The sequence below is a fragment of the Lemur catta genome, chromosome 3 (genome assembly GCF_020740605.2).
Source record: "Lemur catta isolate mLemCat1 chromosome 3, mLemCat1.pri, whole genome shotgun sequence".
NCBI lineage: Eukaryota > Metazoa > Chordata > Mammalia > Primates > Lemuridae > Lemur > Lemur catta.
This window is the reverse complement of record NC_059130.1, coordinates 59,499,452-59,520,359: the sequence shown is the minus strand read 5'-3', so window position 1 is coordinate 59,520,359 and position 20,908 is coordinate 59,499,452. Positions and strand designations below refer to the sequence as shown.

The window sequence follows — 20,908 nt, the reverse complement described above, 5'->3', positions numbered from 1 at the left end:
AGGCAATTTTATCAGCCACAGGTTAAAAAAATATACATCAATGGACAGAACTGATTCTTGCCTTTTCCCTCTTTTTCCTTTCTCTCCACCTTCTTTCATTACAAGTGTACATAAGAGGAAGGAAAAGCCTGGAGAGTGTCAGTGAGCTGGCACCTCATTAGTCCACAGAAAAGGAACACTGAAAAGTGTGGCATGCTTCCATCCCGAAACAGTTAACTGGGATGTGGGGACTGAGGTTTCCTGGTTAGTGGAACTTTCAGTTTAGCCATTAGGTAATCAAAAAAATCTTTTGCTTGTTTTGTATTTTGAATTAAATGTAATTTTTAAAAATAGGCAATGCAGTCACATGGTTTGAAAATCAAAACGATACACAAAGATATACACAGAGAAGTCTCACACTACTGTTCCCCTTCTCATTGTAAAAATGCACTGGACAATTAAGGAGATGATTTTATTCTGGCTACTGAAATAGTAAGAATGTTCATTAATGAGAAATGTTTCAAAGAAAAGTCAGGGGACAGGTAAGCAAGGGAATCACTGTGTGTTGAGTCTCATGAAGTCATGAGGAAGCACAAAGTCGGTCTTAGACAGCAGGGTGCTCCTTTGCTCCTTTCCTGGCACACAAAAGGCTCGGAGGATTTCTCAACCTTCACTGTTTTCTGGGAACACAGGGCTCAGATAAAGTTCAACATTGTCACTGTCTATACCAGGGGTGGGAAACCTTTTCATGTTGGAAGGCTGCATTAATTTGGCTGTAATCAAATAAGGACACATTCAAGAAACTTCAATTAGATATACTTAGAAATGTACATTATTTTGTAAAAATCTACTATGTACTTAAGAATTTCAAAAAATGAAAACTGTTAATTTTTAAAGTTAACTAACCTTTTAATGACTTTGTTCTGTCTGCCTTTTGTTGGAAAGCACTTGAATATTTGCTTGCAGCATGGAGATCTGCAGCTTAAATTGATCCTTTAGATGGTATCAGTCATTTGTGACCTTAGGGCGACTTGATTTGGGTTAGGCAGGAGAACGTAGATTCCGCAGCAATAAATGGTTGAAAGGCAAGAAAGCATTTTTTGGGCATGTTGCTGAAGGCGTGGGTATTCTACTGCATTTTTCCGTATTTCAACTGGATCTTTCTTAGCATCAAATAATGATTTTAAAATGTCATCTACTTAGAGCTCAATCAATTCCATCTGTAGTTCTTCAGGTGCCTTGGTGATATCAACTAGGTGAGGCTGAAATACTAATTTGAATGTGATGTCATGATTCTTAAAGTCAATGAACCTTTCATTCTATTCTCCAATTAATAGGTCTACAACAACTACGTATTCTTCAAATGCTTCATATATATCATCCTGCTCATTAATGACCTTTGATTTTTTTTTTTTTTTTTGAGACAGAGTCTTGCTCTGTTGCCCAGGCTAGAGTGCTGTGGCATCAGCCTAGCTCACAGCAACCTCAAACTCCTGGGCTCAAGCGATCCTCCTACCTCAGCCTCCCAAGTAGCTGGGACTACAGGCATGTGCCACCATGCATGGCTAATTTTTTTTTAATATATATTTTTAGCTGTCCAAATAATTTCTTTCTACTTTTAGTAGAGATGGGGGTCTCACTCTTGCTCAGGCTGGACTTGAACTCCTGAGCTCAAGCAATCCTCCTGCCTCGGCCTCCCAGAGTGCTAGGATTACAGGCGTGAGCCACCTCGCCTGACCTAGTTCACATATCTTTCTATAGCCATATAGATATCTTCTTTATTTTCCTTATTTTTTCCCACTGCATAATATTCCCTTGTGTAGATCTACCATAGTTGTTTAACCAATGCCCTATGACACTTGAAGTACTTCCAATATTTTGCTATTATAAACAATGTTTCAATTAATAACCTTGTACATATATCATATTGCACATGGATGGACATACCTAGAGGATAAATTCCCAGAGGTGCCATTGCTGGGTCAAAGGGTAAATATATTTGTATTTTCTGTAGACAGTGCTCTCCATGGGGGTTGGACCATTTTGCCTTCCTCCCTGCACTGTAAGAGCATGCTGGGTCCCCATAGCCTTACCAATAGAATGTGCTGTCAAGTGGAATTTTTCTAATGCAGTTGGTGAGAAATACTGTTTCCAAATAGTTTTAATTTGCATTTCTCTTTAAAATACCTAGATTCGACAACTATTGTGAAAAATAATTTAGAGAATAGATACTACTGAAGATACTAATCCTGTGAGTAATCAGTGATCCGTCCCGACGCCACCAGTGTAAACCCGAGTGAATATGTGAACACGGTTACTCCAGGCGAGTATCATCACTGGTGAAGAGTAGCATATCTCAGAGTTCATTTTACAAATTTTATCAATGTCAACAGAAAAAAAAAGCCAAACTCTGTAAAATAATTTTAAAGAGATTTACTCTGAGCCAAATTTGAGGACCACGACCCCAAGCCATGCTCAAGAAGCCTTGAGCCAGTGGGCTCGCTGTGGCTGGGTTACAGTTTGCTTTTATACATTTCAGGGAGACAGGGATTACAGGTAAAGTCATAAATCAATACTGGGAGGCATACATTGGTTTGGCCCGAAAAGGTGGGCCATCTTGAAGGGGGGGGGCGGCCTTATAGGTTATAGGTGGGTTTGAAGATTCTTTGGCTTGTAATTGGTTGAAGAAATGAAGCTTTGTCTAAAGACTTGCAAAATGTTTTAACATAAGGAGTTGTTTATCAGAGATAAGCCACCAGACATAGATTTGTTGTGCAAATTGAGGACCTGTAAGTTTGTCTTGCATACCCTTAGGCCTGTTCATAGGTTACAAAGGATGTCCCCAAGAAGGGGGGGCCATGATGAGGCATGTCTGACCTCCCTCCTCCTGGCAGGCAATTTAGTTTTAGGATATTCCTTTGGCCACGAGGGGGTCCATTCAGTCAGCCGGTGGAGGGATGAGCCTTAAGATTTTATTTTAGTTCACACCAAGTTTGAGACTCTGGTGCTAAGAAGATAAGGAGGCTTCTTTAGTGACTCCTCGAAGCCTTTAGAACTTTTCATTTCTAGTATGAATCCATAGGAAGGGAGAATTATGGATTTTAATGGACCCCTTTTCTCAGAGCTTCCGCAAGTAGTTTCCATGGAACACACTTGGGGAAATGCTGGTTGGGAAGGTTTAGGAGGGTGGGATGGATTTATATCTAGTTAAACACCAATGCTGAGAAATCAATTGTTTTAATTTTTAAAAAATAAAAATCCCTATTTTCTCATGATTTTCCCCCCTAATAACAGAGGAAAGGGGGAGGGTCTCAGTTAACTGAAGGTCATTATTAGTTGGATTACCTGAGGGACAGGAGTTAGAGTCCAGACCTGGTTAGCCTCCCTTAGGGCCAGCAGAGGGAAATGACATTGGCAAACGTTCCTCATTAGGTCCCTTTTCCCTGCGGCTGGTTTGCAAAGTGCCCCCGGCAAACAGGCTGGCAGGAAAAGAACTGAAAAGACAAAGAACTCATTTGCTCTAAGATGCTGTTTGTTCATTCGTTGGACTATTTATTGAACAATTTTTAACTTTATTGCTTCCTGCTGGGTCCCTGACGTTGTCTCAGAAGCGTGTAAGGCTCTCCCAGCAGCCTCTGATCTAGTAAGGAAGACAAGATATGCACAGCAGTGAGGGAACAATGAGTGTGATTAAGTGACAAGATAAGAGTTAGGATACTGTTACTTTTCCCTGGGAGCTCCTCTCTTGGGAGTCTGCTTTCTAAGTCTCTGGTAATGCTTTATTGGGAACTGTAGTTCCCAATAATTTCCCCAATTCCACAAGCCACAAGAAGGAGGCATTTCCTTTCTTTCCTTTTATTGAGGAGCAGGTGTACCCTGGCACTCTCCCTTCAAGGCTGGAGCTCCGGGTGACTCCTGCGGTGAGGCAAACCAGCTACTCTGGGATATCCTCGAGGTCCGGCAGGCCCAATGGCTGTGGGGATTTCTTCAGTAGCCTCTGGCTCCACCTAAGGTTTGCTCTGCTAATTGCAATAATGTTGTCAATAATGAAGAAGTGGGGGAGAAAAGGCCTAGCCTAACTTTATTTTTTTTCCCCTTAGTTCTTTCTTCACCTCCAAAATTGTCTTCAGTTCATAGAGGCCACACATTGCTTTTGCAGAAGGCAAAATAACCAAGTTCTGAACTTGGGAACTGGTGAGTAGCTTTTTGGAGCACTCTAAAAAGAAACAGTATATGAGAGGAGCTAAAAGGAGGACATATTAGACATGCCAAATTGCTGTTATAAAAAGCTGGCTTCTGGCACGGGACTTAACATTTGGGACTTCAAGGAGATATATAAAATGTTTTGAAAGTACTTGTGGTCTCAAGAAGTTCGGAGCAGGAACTCAAGCCAACTAGATGAACTTATTAGTCCATCTTGAAATCTTACAGAAGTAGTTCTATAATCTAAGACTACAACCAAATGCTTAATTACAAAGATATTCACCAAATTATCATAGCATAATTTACAGTGGTGAAAAATTTGGAAATCATTTTAATGTCCAAAGGATAAATGGATGATTAAATAAGTATGATACAATAAAGTAAAACAGGCATAATAATTAGGTTGTTTTTTTTGTTTGTTTTGTTTTGTTTGGTAGAGATGGCGGTCTCACTATGTTGTCCATGGTGGTCTCAAATTCCTGGCCTCAAGTGATCCTCCCACCTTGGCTTCCCAAAATGCTGGGATTACAGGCATGAGCCAGTGTGCCCGGCTCAAAATTAGGTTTTTGAAGAAATTTTAATGGCACTTAAATGCCAAATGTTAAGTAAAATATAGTCTATATGATTTAGAATATATATATATGCATAGAAAAACACTCTCTGTATATTAAAGTGTTAAAAGTAGTCTTCTTTACAAATAATAATTTCTATTTTTAATTTCTTTTTTCATTCCTGGGTCAGCAGTCTGAAATGTTGGTTCTTGTTATGCTCTTGGCTGAAGAATGATCAGTCATGTAGAAAGTAAGGTAAGCACGAGCGAGGTTTATTGAGGACAGAAAGATAGGATTATAGAGCAAGAGCAAGATACATTCACGACAGACGATGAATGGACCCCTTGTCGTAACAAAAAGGCCTTGGTTATGTGGTCTGGGGTCTTGTTTTACAGTGTCTGGATTGGGTCCTCCTCGAGGTTCAGACGTCACCTTCAAGCCACTTTGATGGACAGTTAGGAGTTACATAACCTGAGTCTTACTACGCACGTGGATCTCCCATGAGCCTCTCTGAAAGCCCATTGCAGAGGGGTAAACCGCAATGTAGATTTACATTAATGACATGATAATTACCCTTAGGTTGTCCTAGGTCACCTTCCAGACCCCATTGTACCTGTGCTGCTTGGCCCTCAGACTAGAGAATCCTCTGCATTTTTTTGCAGTTGGCAGGCTAAGTTCTGATTGGCAGATTCGTAGGGCGTTCCCTCCTCCCCCAGATGTAGCAATTGCTGGGATGCTTGCCTTTGTCCCCAGGAGGGGCCATAGGTCCCTCATTGTCTACCTAACATAATTATATCTAACATTGATGTTATGAGAATTAGTTGAAACAATGTGACTTAAATATAGTGAATTGTTATTGTATTGTTGTAAACATTGTTCCTGTCCTTGAAAGGTCTAAATATATTTGTAGTAATAAAAGCATGCGGGTTTTTTGTTTGTTTGTGTTTTTTTTGTTGTTGTTGTTGTTGTTTTTTTGTTTTTTTTGAGACAGAGTCTCGCTCTGTTGCCCGGGCTAGAGTGCCGTGGCGTCAGCCTAGCTCACAGCAACCTCAAACTCCTGGGCTTAAGCGATCCTACTGCCTCAGCCTCCCGAGTAGCTGGGACTACAGGCATGCACCACCATGCCTGGCTAATTTTTTCTATATATATATTTTAGTTGGCCAGATAATTTCTTTTTATTTATTTATTTATTTTAGTAGAGACGGGGGTCTCGCTCTTAATGAGGCTGGTCTCGAACTCCTGACCCCGAGCGATCCACCCACCTCGGCCTCCCAGAGTGCTAGGATTACAGGCGTGAGCCACCGCGCCCGGCCTGTTTGTTTGTTTTAGAGATAGGGTCTCACTCTGTGCCCAGACTAGAGTGCACGGGCTCTATCAGGTTTCAGTCTGAAATGTTGGTTCTTGGCACACTCATGGCTGAAGAATGATGAGGTTTATCGAGGAGAGAAAGATAGGATTATAGAGTAAGAGCAAAACATAGGTTTATAGAGCGTTATGCATACGCTACAGATGATGACCGGACCCACTGTCGCAGCAAAGGGAGAGCAAAAGGAAGGCTTCAAAAAAGGCCCTGGTTATGATCTCTCTTGTTTTATGGTGCCTGGATTGGGACCTCCCTCATGGTTCAGAGATCACCATGGAACCACTTTGATTAGACAGTTGGGAGTTGCATGACATGAATCTTACTATGCATGCGGGTTGTTTTAGGTCACTTTCTGGACTCTTTTGTACCTATGCTGCTTGGCCTGTGGGCTAGAGAGTCCTCCGCCTTCTTTTGCAGTTGGCACACTAAGTTCTGATTGGCAGATTTGTAGAGTATTCCCTCCTCCCCCAGGTTCGGCAGTAGCTGGGGGCAGGATTAAGGTGAGGTAGGACCAAGATAGGAGCCTGGGGCCCACCCTTGTCCGTCTTAGGTGGGGCAGTTGCGCCAAGGCAAGACACCCACTTTCATCCCTAGGAAACCTGAAATCCCTGCTATCTAACTAACAGCTCGATCATAGCTCACTACAACCTTGAATGCTTGGGCTCAGGCAATCTTCCCCCCTCCTGAGTAGCTGGGACTATAGGTGTATGCCACCACCCCTAGCTAATTTTTCTATCTTTTGTATAGACATTGTCTTGTTGTGTTGCTCAGGCTGTAATGTTTTATTTCCTGTGCTTCTGCAATACATGGATTTTTTTCCTTACTTTTGGCACTTCTGTGAGGCAATTAAAAACCTGTTCTCCATCATTGTTCATTAAATTTTCACAGATTTCTGTTGGACAAATTAGTTGAAATCATGGTAATGCCAAGAAAACCTAATCCTCCTTCACTTACTCTCTTGGGCTTAAAAAAGTATTCAGTGCTAGGCTTTGTGATCTAAAATAAACCTCCAGGGCAAATTAGAAACTCTGATTTAGCTATCCAGCAAGCCAGACATAGGATAGCCTTCTTACTGTTGCAATGGAAACAAAAAGGGAAAAAGAACAGAAAAACTTAAGCAGTTCATAATTGGGCAGAGCGACTGGAGGAATTCAGCAATTTCTAAGCAAGTTAAACATACACAGAACATTGGTCAAATTATCTAGAAAAAGTCACTTACTAAGGTTTTAAGTCAACATATCTCCAAGTTGGTGCCAGAGGCATTAGAAAAATGCCAATCCTATTTCTTTAAAAAAAATCATCCCAGGCTGGGCACGGTGGCTCACGCCTGTAATCCTAGCATTCTGGGAGGCCGAGGCGGGAGGATCGCTTGAGTTCAGGAGTTCAAGACCAGCCCGAGCAAGAGCAAGACCCCATCTCTACCAAAAATTGAAAGAAATTAGCTGGACACCTAAAAATATATATAGAAAAAATTAGCTGGGCATGGTGGTGCATGCCTGTAGTCCCAGCTACTCGGGAGGCTGAGGCAGTAGGATCGCTTAAGCCCAGGAGTTTGAGGTTTCTGTGAGCCAGGCTGATGCCACGGCACTCTAGCCTGGGCAACGGAGTGAGACTCTGTCTCAAAAACAAAAAAAAAATCCCATCTTTTTTACCCATTGAAGCAGCTCCAGTGCTTCCATTCAGAATGAAATCATTTGCCCAGGGTTCCAGACAGTCTGGAACCCCAAAGAAAGTCTGGGTGGCAGCTTGGTGTTGAGAGGAGAGCTGGAAAACTCAAAAGCACCCGACAAATGTAAGGGCTTATTATCTTTCTTCCCCAACTATGGAGCAGTCAGGAAAAATTAACCCTCTCATTTGTTAACCTCAATAACAGGCTTTAACTGATCTGTGGCCGTGGATGGCTCAGATAATTGCCCTAATTAGTTTGGTATGGAGGGAGGCAAGGGTGAGGGAACTTGGAGCTCCAGTAATTAAGCCTAAATTAAAAGAAAAAGAAAAGAGCTTATCCCTTACAGATTTGACATATGGATTCCAGATGTTAGGGAAGAAATTTACTGCTAAGGCTTTTAGGCCATTTTCGGTACCTCGGGACAGGGTAGGAAGGGAAGGCCTAAGGGCAGAACATGGTGAAAAAGGAGGGAAAGGCCCCATGGACAGTTACAGTATACCTCAGGGCGTGCGTATGTGTAGGTGGGTGCATATATCTCCAAACTAAAAGACTAGCCAAGACCAGCAACAGGGTCTTGAAACCCCTCTGGACTGGGGGCGGCAGAGTTCAGGGGAGTTATTTCTGAGTCGGCCTGCTTGTGGCTTTTCTGGCAGACAAATCACCTCCTCAGCTGGAAGGGATTGTTCTGTTATTTCATTGCAGTTTCCCTCGGGAATTCTAAATTTAAAACGTTAATATAAACTCTCCAGTTTGCCAGGAAAGGTTGCTAGGATTTGGGTCCCATTTAGAAACAGAGACAGGTAATTATGCCAGGAAAAGAGCTACACTTTTACCTCAATGATATGCATCAAATCCTCTGTTTCTTCTTTTCCAGAAAATGGTAAACACAGGGAAAGATAGAGGAGTTCCAGACCCTGGGTACCAAAATATTGCAGACGCACAGGAAATGACTTTTCAAATCCAGGCTGTAAACCTGTCATTTCATGGGCTTGTCTGTGAGCTTAGAAAAGTGAGGCAAAGATCACACTGAAGACATTCCTACATTTGGGGAAGGCTGTACTGGAGGCCCCTGGAGGCCTTCCCACCCCCAGGTGCTATGATTCTAAACTCAAGCCATAATTTGAAACGTTAGAGGAAAGCACAGTGAAATTTGAGGCAAAATTTGTGGCTTAACAGTGTCTCACTTTGCTTAAAAAAAAAAATGAAGACTTTGAAAAACAACTGAAAAGCTAAAAAATATGTTTGGAGGGAGAGGGGTATGTTCTCAGTCCTATTACTATATTTTAAGGCTTTCAATTCAAGATACTCCAAATATGTAATAAATAAGCCACCAAGTCCTTGAAATATGCATTAATCTTCCTAAAACATTTACATATTGACTTTACATTAATTTAATCCATCTGGAAAGATGTTTCTGGTGTATTAAACCCATGCTATTCCTTTGGTTAGTGAAATGGTTTTGGATTCATTAATTCTTCAAATATTTGTATTCTGAGTACCTTCTAGGGGTACTATATTCTTTCAAACACGCACAAATAAATAATCCAATCTATTGGTTCATTCAGGCATTCCTCTCCCCTCCTACGCAGTAAGTGCACTAGCCCTGGAGCCAGACAGCCTGCGTTTCCCAGCTTGAATTCCTTGAGCAAATTATTATATTTAACCTCTCCATACCTCAGTTTTCTTCCCTGAAAAGTAGGGTTAGTAATAGTGCCTACCTCTTCAAATTAAATGAGTCAATGCATGAAAAGCACCTGGAATAATGCCTGGCACATAGCAAGTATTCAATAAATGTTGGCTATTCATTTAGTACCAAGCATGGGGAGAAGCAATGCAGAGGTGCAGATACAGAGAGAAATAAAACAAGGTGCACTGAAGAGGGAATATCTGAACTGATTCTTGGAGAAAAGAGGGAATTCACTAGGTAGATGGAGAAGGGCCAAGTCAAGCAACTGGAAACGAAGGCACAGAACTATGAAACTAGTGAATCTGGGGAGTTGTAAATGATTCATTAGAGCTGGATTAAGAGTTATGTGAGAATGAGGGGGCAGAAACCACAGCATTTACTGACAAAACCTATGTGATGGGAAGTGAGGCAGAGGGCAGATTTCTGGGTTTATGGTGATGCCATTAACCAGAAACGAAATGTAGGAGACGGTGTGGCTTTTGACACAGTGTGTTTGGTTTTGGACATACAACATGGGAGGGGCGTTTAAGACCCAAGTGGAGATGTAAAATGGGATACACAAATCAGGGGCTTTACAAGAACACTCTGGCAAGCTGTACTGTGCAGGGAACCAGCTGAGTGTTACTGATGGTGGTTGCCATGAACTTGGCTGAAATCTTTGACGACCAGTGTGAAGAATGAGAATAACAATGTAGGCTAGACTGGGGCATTCAAAGGGCAGTTGGAAAATGAGGAACCAGAGAAAATACAGAAGAGAACCAGAATTGCATGGAATTGCCCTGGAAGAAAGGAGTAAACGAGTTTTACATCAGTCAGGATGGTTTCAGCTGAAAATGACAGAAAACCTAATTTGAACTAATTTAAATTGTCAAGATGACTTATTGGCCCACAAAACTGAAAAGCCTCTGGACAGGATGGATAGCAGTATACCAAGACAAATCAGGATCACCCCTAAGCTGAGGATGAGGAATTTAGCTTCTCTGCAACATTTAGCAGTTCTGTTGAATGCCTACTATGTGCCAGGCATTGTTCTAGTCAATGAACAAAACAGGCAAAAAGTCCCTCCTCCATGGACAGTACATACAAGTGCTTCTTGGTATCTCCCCACCCTTCCTCCTTTCACTAAAATGCTATGTGGAGGGAAATACAGACAGAAAACTTTAGGATTTTATGAAAACTCCAGATCATTTGCTGGGAATTTTACACTTTTTTGCAGGAATCTCTGGAACTTCTGTACTATTATCAAATGGAGGGGTGACGTAGGAAAGCATTGCAGTATGGAGATAAAACTCTAAAATCCCAAATACCACTCATGGCATATTTTCAAGTCCAGTGGTAGATTTAAATTAGTCAAAGTTTTTGACTTAAATTGAGATGTTGAGTTCACTTAGATCATACTTACATCTTTCAAATATCTCTGGTAGGGCTTTGTATGTAACTTAATTGTATGACACGTTTTATATGTAGATTATGTCCAAACCTGCATTCATCCATCTATTTTAATTAAAACATACATAGTTTGCAATAAATGAAACCTTACACTCAGCCATTATATCTTAGTAAGCACTACCAGTTCCTCATATCCTCTCTCTTCTCTGAAGCTAACTCACCATGCATCCACAGGTATGTTGCTTCACCTCGCTGGGCCTATTTTCCATTCTCTAATTTGAAAATGGTAAAACCTACCTCATTAGGGTTGTAGAAAATAAAATACTACTATGATTGAATTTTGTTAACTCAAAAGCACTACACAGTATTAAGGGGTAAGATCAGAAAGTTGCAAGTTTGAAAAAAAAAGTCCAGATTGTAGTGTTTTAATGGCTAAAAAGCAGTGTCAAATTTCTCAGTAATGATTTTTGATTCTAGTTAGAATATTTTCCATAAAACTCCATAAAGCTATTTACACTTTGAATTTATCTTTTTATTTTATTATTTTAAAAATTAGAGACAGGGTCTTGCTCTGTTGCCCAGGCTAGAGTGCAGTGGTGGGGTCACAGCCCACTGCAGCCTTGAGCTGCTCGGCTCAAGCGATCCTCCCACCTCAGCCTCCCAAGTAGCTGAGACTACAGGTGTGTGCCACCATGCCCAGCTGATTTTTCTATTTTTTATAGAGATGGGGTCTCACTATGTTGCTCAGGCTGCTCGAATTCCTGGCCTCAAGCAATCCTTCCACCTGGGCTTCCCAAAGTGCTGGGATTACAGGTGGGAACCACTGTGCCCAGCCTATACTTTGAATTTTAAAACATGGCCCATGTATGCTTAGTTCTTTTCTCATATTACCCTGTACAAAACAAAGTCATTCATGCCTGATGTAGTTTAACTTTATTTTAAAGATGAAGAAACAACAGAAACATCAAGTGATTTGATTCTCTGAAAAGGATACTTGGATAATTTTTCTCATCTACATGGATTTTTATAAAACTCTTCCCCATTGGGTTTTCACTAGCTGAACCACACTTCACCTCAGAACTCACACAGACACACTTGTACAAACATGTTGCCAGGACATCTCTGAAGGGGAAATAAATCCATTCTCCAACGTGGTGATAGATGTACAGTGGTATGAAAGTCCATTTTCCAAACAGGAATATTTCTGTGAAGGTGAAGCAATCCATAAACAAGTTCATTTCCCTTTCCATTTTTTGAAAAGAAACCCAATGAGATACAAATGACTGAGTTAGCCTGCTCCAAAATATTTAGCCTGCTCCTTCCTAAGTCCTCTCTTCCCCTTCATAAAATAAAAACTAGCTGTGACCTGTACTGGCATTAGGTGAACATCTCCCAGCAGTTGCTTAATAATTCCACAGGCGTAGCCACCGTTTGAAAAATTAAAACACACATCCTTGCTCTAAAAGAGTGATATTTGCTTTCCCACTTCTGTTATTTTCTAGAAAGGAGGCTCAAAGCACCACCAGGGATGAACTAGTGAGCTTTTGTTCTCTGCCACAAACTAATTGATCTAAGTTGGGAGTTGAACCCATAAGTAAAAAGAGATTTAAAAGATTTTCAGACAGTGAGTGGCACGCTGGGCTTTTGTGTATGAGCTTTGCTTTTGTGCTAATTTTAAAACCTTGTAGTACTGCAGTAACTTCTGAGATATGTGCTCCACCAATACACGGATCCAAACTATAGATTTCTTCAGAGCCTGGGAATCACCACCTCACCATTATAACTCAATTCATTTGTGTCTAGTTTGGTGTCACACTGGGGTTATGCTTTAGCAGTTGACGCCACTCCCTAGCATATGACACTGTACATTTCCAAATTCTTCACATACAAAGACTTCAATTTAAAGAAAACTTGCTTTAGCAATTACTTCAATTTTGGAATTCATATAGTTGCAAACCTAGAGGATGTGCAGCTATAGAGTTGGTTTTTCTAAGTTCGAGATATACTGAAAGCCATCATTCTCTTACGCACCTTCCTCATTCTCCAAAACCCCATGGCTGGCACAATCACTTTTAATAACTTTTACAAATTTTAATCTACTCAACCCGTGCTTAAGTAAACAAATTTTATATAATTTTTCATATTTTGTCTTTCACAATGGGGGAAAAAACAGACTGGAGACTTTTAAAGAATGTCTTCTTTATACACTGAATGTGCAATATAATTAACTCTCGTCTCTTAAGGGCATAAGAATCATGGAAAGATTGAGGGAGTGTGTAACCTCTCCTTTTTATCACTCAAAATGCTACAAATAACTGCACTGCATTTTGGACTATAGAACTTAAATCGAAGATTACATCTTCCCAACAACCTCTTGTTCATTTTGCTGAGTATTACTATATGTAAAGCATTAAAATAGGACCTCAGTAGAGAATATATGTAGAAGTAGAGTTGCCAGATTAATATGTCCTGAATATTACATATACTAAACATCATTTATCTGAAATTCAAATTTAACTGGGATCCCATTTTTTTATTTGCTAAATCTGGCAACCCTTTGCAGAAGATCCTTATCTTCAGTAAACTATTATATTTAGTAGGGAAATTGATCGATGAATAATAATATTAGGCATATATGATAAGTGCAGTCATACAATCAGAAGAAAAAGGTCTCCACTATTACACAATAGAAGAGTACCTGGAAGAGATGACAATTGATGTAGCTCTTGAAAGATGACTAATTTTTAATTGACAGATGGGTGGTTTAATGTGATGATTTTAGAGTTCAAGTGTCCTGAGTTAAATTCTAAATTAATCACTCACTAGCTGTGTTAACACTAGACAAGTTACTCAAGTATTCTTTATTATAAAATGAGGATACTAATACCTACCTTACTAGGTTATTTGAGGATCAGAGATAACATATGCACAAAGCACCTGGAACATAGGAGGTACCCCTTAAATGGTAATACTTATTATAATTTAAAACATCACATGGCAAAGAAGGTACTTGTCCCAAATATTCAGATGTTAATATTATACAGTAATAGTAATATTGAATAAGTAATTTTATTTCCATGATCTATTTACACTGTACAAACACTGTTGAAAAGCACCCTACAAGTTCACAGTACATTACAATATATTTACGTTAAAAATATATTCCTTTATAAAAGGTTCATAGAACATTGGCATGTCAACATGTGACAAAATTCTCAAAGCATGTTACCAATTCTGTGATAGCAAGATGTTTCCAAGTGTTGTCAATTTCACAATCACAAGTCACCATTTGAGTTTTAAATACATACAAGTTTTAAATAAAAAATGAATTCTACAGTGGACAGTTCTTGAGGCAATACTTATTAGATTTCAATAACATATGTATTTTCATGGAAATGTTGGATGATAATAATCCAGAATATCAACTTAATTCACCCAAAGAAATATTTCAATAGGTTTAGCAGTCCAGAAATTCTAGTCATTTGTTGTTTTCTACTTTTTCTTCTTTGCTGGTTCTCCTGGTTCTACTTTGCGCTTTTTAGAAGTATGCTCATCTTTTTCATCATCTTTAAATAGGAAAGGAAGAGTTTCAATCAGTAATTTTTAAAAAACCAACATGTTAAGAATTAAAATTTCATTGGCTTTATACCAAAATCATCATCATCAACTAATGTTTCTTCCAAAGTTTCCCAACAAAAACCAAAAATTAAGTTTTAGAACTGACTTTAAACTGCATGTGAAAGTAAGCAATTTTTTTCAATTGCAGCAATACAAAATTCACAAAGTGACCCTTTAGTGCTATATTAAGATAGCTCAAATGACTTTATTTCCAGAAAAATCAGACTTGTTCTGAAAAAGTTGCTCCCAAATATTCTACAGTATACACATTGTGTATTTCCAAATACAATCTACACTTTGTAAGGATGGAGTATTTTCCCCCCCACAAAAAATATCAATCTAACCATGACAATATGTAAGTGACTCTTTCTCAGCTGTCCTTTTCCTTTCAATCTGCTTTCTCTCCTCCGAAAACAACTTCCTTCTCTTTATCTCATTCTCCACTGTTCCCAAATCTTTATATTTTGAGGTTAAAAAACCCTCACAAGAAGGTTTCACTAAACCTCTATTTTCAATTTTGTCCTAAGAAGTTAGTTTTAATTTTCTCCCCATTCCTACGAGGGTCAGAACATTCTAATAGCAACAGAAAAAGACCTATCTTCCCTGCTTCATCTTATGGAGAATCTGGATAGGGGAGGGAGGTGAGAAGAGCATTACATTAAAACAATGTCCTTTATACCCTTCCAAAATGTTACTAGTGTTTGTAGCCACAGAAAATTTCCAACTCATAAAAATGCTGTCAAACCTGAAAAAGTGGACCCTTTTATTCTATTTAAAAAGTCCAACTATATGGTTCAATAAAACAGAGTAGAACAGACTAGTTGCTAATTCCCAGCTCCCTAAACAAGTGTGGTACTATTTTAAGAACTCCATATAGAGTAAATAACATGTAAAAGATGTTATGATTTATAAAGTACAAATTTATTTTGAGCACATTACAGATTTGTAACTTTTGACTTTATTTTCTTGATCAACAGATACTCAAAGTTCAATGTGGGTACCATGTGGTGATCTATAAAATATTGTGATGTTGAAAGGGGCCTTCATATTAAAAAGTTTGGGGAACTGCTGACATCAAATCATAAATTCTTTGAAGGAAACATATTTAAATTTTTAAGCTTTCAATTCTCTTCTCAGAATATCGTATTTGTTGATGTGGAAAATTAGTATTAGCAGGTGATTCATCTTCAAACACACCATGGTGATGCTATCCATGTTTTATAGAACACTATGGATTTATGTTGGCAGAGTAATAAAATAACAATTCAGATCAATGACTTGTCCCAGGAATTTACAAGCCAAAGTTTTAATCTATAGTTTATCATGTAAACACACAAAAGTACTGGCTCTATAAATCAACTGATAATGGTAGACTGCTCAAAAAATCTAAGGCCTTTGCATTTTAATTGGCGTTGATTATCACCAAATTTGTTTTTTGGGATTATTTTCAGTAGTAACAATATAAAAATTGAAAGCATTAAGTATACTACAAAATTTACTGTTCATTAAAATACATTAAAAAGATGATTCTGAAACACTTCTGCTTTTAATCTGCCACTTTGACAAGTAAATTTACTGAATAACAACAAAACCATAAACTACTGAGGTTGAAAAATAACTTCCATCAGTGATTTGAGTGGAAGTGCTAATGCCATCTAGTGTCATGACAAGGCATTGTTCTAAAAACTAATGCAGGAAAAAAAAAATCTGAAAATGTTCATCAGCTTTAGTGAGCTTTTTCACTCTGTGTCATATGTACAGATGTATTGGTGAGGAAATAATTTTTCTATTATGGAACTCTAATCACTCAAGATAAATAAGTTTAACTTATCAATATAAACTAACTTTCTAAATTCCACAAAAAAGCAAAATAAAATAAAAAGCATTAGCTACATTAACTAGGTTTTTACAATTAATTACATGTTGATAAAGCTACAACTATTAATAATATCTAAGCCTTACTTGTCTATATTTTATAACCACTAAACAAGGAGTGCTGACAAGTAGTAAGACCCAATGATGAGTTCTGAGCTTTTCTCAGCTTTTCCTCTAAAGTAACTGGAAGAAGCTCCTAGCAAAAACAAGGCCAAAGGGCAGAAAAATGGGAAGGCAAAATAAAAACAAGGTCTAACTTGATAAGCTAAAATTTAGACAATTCAAGAGTGTCTGATACATGATATTTTATGAATCAAAAAAAATAGAGGCTAAAAAATGTCAGGAAAATTAATTTTACAATGACTTTATGAACATGGTATGGAAGTCTGAAATAGCAAATTTCTTTTCTTTTCTTTTTTTTTTTTTTGAGATAGAGTCTCGCTCTGTTATTGCCTGGGTTAGAGTGCTGTGGCATCAGCCTAGCTCACAACAACCTCAAACTCCGGGGCTCAAGCGATCCTCCTACCTTAGCCTCCTGAGTAGCTAGGACTACAGGCATGTGCCACTATGCCCAGCTAATTTTTTCTATATATTTTTAGTTGTCCAGCTAACTTCTTCTATTTTGGGTAGAGATGAGGGTCTCGCTCTTACTCAGGCTGGTCTCGAACTCCTGACCTTGAGCGATCGTCCTGCCTTGGCCTCCCAGAGTGCTAGGATTACAGGCGTGAGCCTGGCCTGAAATAGCAAATTTCTAAAAAGTGGTTCTTTTTGTCTTTTGATAACTACATTTGCTTTCTGATGGAGCACGATCATTTGATCAAAAGGACAGCAATTTTCTACAGGAAAAGCAGGGTTACTTGCCCCATATTTGGAATTCCTTCTAACTTAAAAGGCAAGATGGAAAAAAGATAATTCTTTCTTGCTTGCTTGCCCTGGTATATATTGGCCTTTTCCATATACAGACAAAGATATGACAGCACCAGCCTACGAAAACCTAGTTTGGATATCAACTCTAGTGTCCTTACTGCCATCCTCCCTACAGATGGATAGCTATTTTTCAAACACTGTAGGTTGGAAAACATCAAGAGACCAAACTCCAGTTTAATAAGGTATAATTTCCATTTAAAGGCCTGAATTTGAATCCTTATTCTGCCTCTTCTTAGTTGTGTGAATTTGGGCAAATTCTTTAATCTGAGATCATTTTCTTGTCTGTAAAATAGTAATAATGGATCATGTACCAGTCTGTATCAGGTAGCTAAGAGTAACACATTAGAAAATTTCTGTGAAAGTACCTATTCTAGAAGTTGGCATTTTCTAGTTTTGTGACCTTGGACAAGTCACCTCTTATTTCCATATTTCCCTATCTTGTTTCACAAGGTGTTCTAAGGATTAAAAATTATTTATGCAAAAGTATTTTTATTAATTATATAAAATATTATACAATGAGGTATTATAAATGCTTATTTCATTTAAGGTTTCCAAAGAGATGCCAATTACTGAAGATGAGCCTTCAGAAGTGATTTCTAATACATATTGGGAAATCAGCAAAAGAAATGAAAAAGCCAGGTAGAACTAAAACTAGAGTAAGAACTGCCAATTCTCCTTTCCCTTAAAACAAAACATAATTCTCCGCATGGCTGTAAAGGGGCAAAGAAATTGAACTGTGGGAAGATCAGAAATCTGTTTAATAAAAATGGCACATTCTTTCTTAAAAATGATAGTGCAAAACATTTAGTTCAACAATTATCCACTGAATACTTACAATGTGCTAGTGACTATGATACAAACATAAAGACCTGAATCCTGCTGTTTCAGGAACTCATTTTCATAATGGAGACAGACTTATAAAAAAGAAAATTGCATACAGGTGGTAAGTACAATCAACAGCATTAACACATACAAGGTACAGATGAGGAAATAATTAATTAGAGGCGATACCTGAGGTTTTTTTTTTCTTCTTTGAGTTGGACTGTGAAGGTTGAGTGAGTTTACCAGCCAAAGAGGGAAGAAAGAACACTTCAGACTAAGGTGCAACAGGAAACTATAAAATAGTATAGTCTATTCATCTTCTGGATTTCAAGATCTTAAAGTGCTAGAAAGGTGGCCATTCAAAATGAGGGTGGAAAGGGAGGCAGGGCCTATCACAGAAGGCCCTGACTCCATCCTATTGGTGAAGGGTTTTAAGAAGGCAAATTATGTAATCAGATGTGACTTTTAGAAACTGAACACTGGCTAGGCACAGTGGCTCACACCTGTAATCCCAGCACTTTGGGAGGCTGAGGTGGGAAGACTGCTTGAGGACAGGAGTTCAAGACCAGCTTGGGCAACATAACATGTTATTGTTCATTTCTTATTTGGTCTAAGTCCAAGTAAGAAATGAAATTATTCATTTTGTCACACTAATTTTAGATCTAAAGCACATCTGCTTTAATATAAGATGAAGCCTTCAGCACTTCAAAGCTGCAGTCACAAGAATCCATGAACTCATGTTGTTCTAATAATAAGGCACCATAAATCACAGAGACTACTGGTTGAGATAACAGAGATTTCACTTTAAAGCCTGAATAATTTATGATCTTTCATTAAAACACAGCAAATACTACCAGCTGAGCGATCAGAGACTTCACTTTAAAAGCAATATGTATGATCTTTCTCAACAACACAGCACAAAGTACCAATGACCATCGTTAAGTTTGCCAGTTCACTAGATTTAAATTTTGTTCATTAAATATCTCATTCTTCTTAAGCCCATCACGGGGACCAAAAGATATTAATTACTACTGGATTTTGACCCCCTTACCTGATTCCACTGTCTCCTCCCCTTCCGGTAGAAGCCTAGCTTTCTTAGCATTCTGTGGGGCATCATCACCATTGTCCTCATATATGTTAGACCATTTTATAGCCATATCCAGCTCTGGAGGCGGAGGTTTCTTTTCAGTACTGTAGGTCTCAGGAGGTGGTACATAGTTTGACTTCCATATTTTGAATTCCTTTGGAGGCTGTTAAGCAAGCACATTAAGAAGCACTGTGACAAACCAAGGTTCCTACGATCGGTGGGATCACATGCATCTCCCTGCCGTTCGCTTATCGTTCAGGCTGACTTTTTTTTTTTTAAGGTTTAAAGACACATTTTTCCATCAAAATCATAATACCGTTAAGTGAAAAGCCAAAGGGTTCCCTATATGAATAAAGCTAATAGCTTTTAGTTACCAAAGAAGAATCCAGTCTCAGAGATACTACGCCAAGGCTGACCCCTCCAGGAGGCTGCAGCAGACACTGTCTTGGAGGCAGCACCGCAGGCACTTCGGCGTCAAAGGGAAGGGGTCTCGGGGAGAAGCTGCAGCGGGGGGGCGGGGGAGTCACCACCGTTAGTCCTCGCCGCGCGGGGTCGGGGCACCGAGCGCGGAGGTTTGGGTCACCTCACAAGGGGGCGGGGCTGCGGGGCTGGTCCGACACCCACCAGGCTGGGGGAGGGGCCCGGGCTCCCCAGGGCTGGAGGTGGGAGGGGTGGCGCGGCATCCCGCGGGGGATGACTGCGTGTAGGGGGAGGGACAGCCGGCCCCCAGGAGAGAGCTCAGGAGGAAGGGGGCGGAGGCCGGGGCCAAGACCGCGAAACGGGGTCGGTGACCTCACCTCCTCAGGAGCCTTGACGACGTGCCTCTCCCAGTCTATCTGCTTGTTGAGCGGATTGTAGAGAAAGGCTGGGCGAGTCACGCTGCTGAACAGCTCGTCGGGGCCCGGCAGCCGCTTCTCTGCCTTGTTCCCACAGCCGCCCGCCGACTTCGCCGGATCAGGGGTTCTGCGACTTGTCTCTTCGGGCTCGATGTTATCCTCCTCACCTGAGGAGCCTGAGCTGCTGCTCCCATAGGCCGCGAAATAGCTCAAGGGGTCCTTCTCCTCGGCTGCCATGACGGCTGCGCGCTACGACCTAGGACTCCGCCGGAAGTCGGAAGCCGTTCCAGGGCCCACCCCGTGTTTGGCCCCGCCCCAAGCCTTGCCAGCGGTCTCGCGATCGGCGCCCCCTTGCGGCTGCGCCACGCTCCTGCGACCTGGCTAAGGGACTGAGGATGGAGGCGGGGCCTGAGGATGGAGGCGGGGCCCGACGATGGAGGCGGGGCCCGACACATTTCCTAAGCAGGGACTTCTTTTGCTCATCCTTGAGCATCCCTGAGGAGAGAGGTCCTGAGCCAGGGTTCCCAGCCAAACTTTCGGCATTCAATAGCATTTATTAAAGGCACAGAAGAGCTAAGATTTTTTATCTTTTCACTGTCACTCCACTTTAGCCCCTGCTCAGAGATAACTAGGATTTCTTCCTGATCCACTGCATATCCTCTTCTAAATGCAAATTACTCTCACTGTGCTTCCCTTGGTTGTCATAAAAGTTCTCGTGCTGCGACCTCAAACACCTACTTAGTGGAACAGTAGCATAACCATGTGCCTCGTCACCAGGGAAACTAGAAATCTTTGACACCTTTTGGTGAAGTAAGAGAGAATGATGCCCAAGTGAAGTTGGTATTAGTGTAAATGTTCAGATCCTGCTTAAGGATGCTTACTTCTTAGGTGATACTAATATC

General features: G+C 40.1%; 1 protein-coding gene across 1 annotated transcript; it reads right to left on the bottom strand.

Annotated features, from left to right (window-relative positions):
* Positions 1–11,759: 11,759 nt before the first annotated feature.
* Positions 11,760–20,284, bottom strand: C3H1orf52 (chromosome 3 C1orf52 homolog). Its single transcript, XM_045547625.1, has 3 exons — positions 19,968–20,284; positions 19,135–19,333; positions 11,760–14,407 (listed from the first exon to the last, which is right to left on the bottom strand). Exons 1-3 carry the CDS (start codon positions 20,241–20,243, stop codon positions 14,334–14,336), a joined length of 549 nt encoding a protein of 182 aa, XP_045403581.1. The 5' UTR covers positions 20,244–20,284; the 3' UTR covers positions 11,760–14,333.
* Between the last annotated feature and the right edge of the window lie 624 nt (positions 20,285–20,908).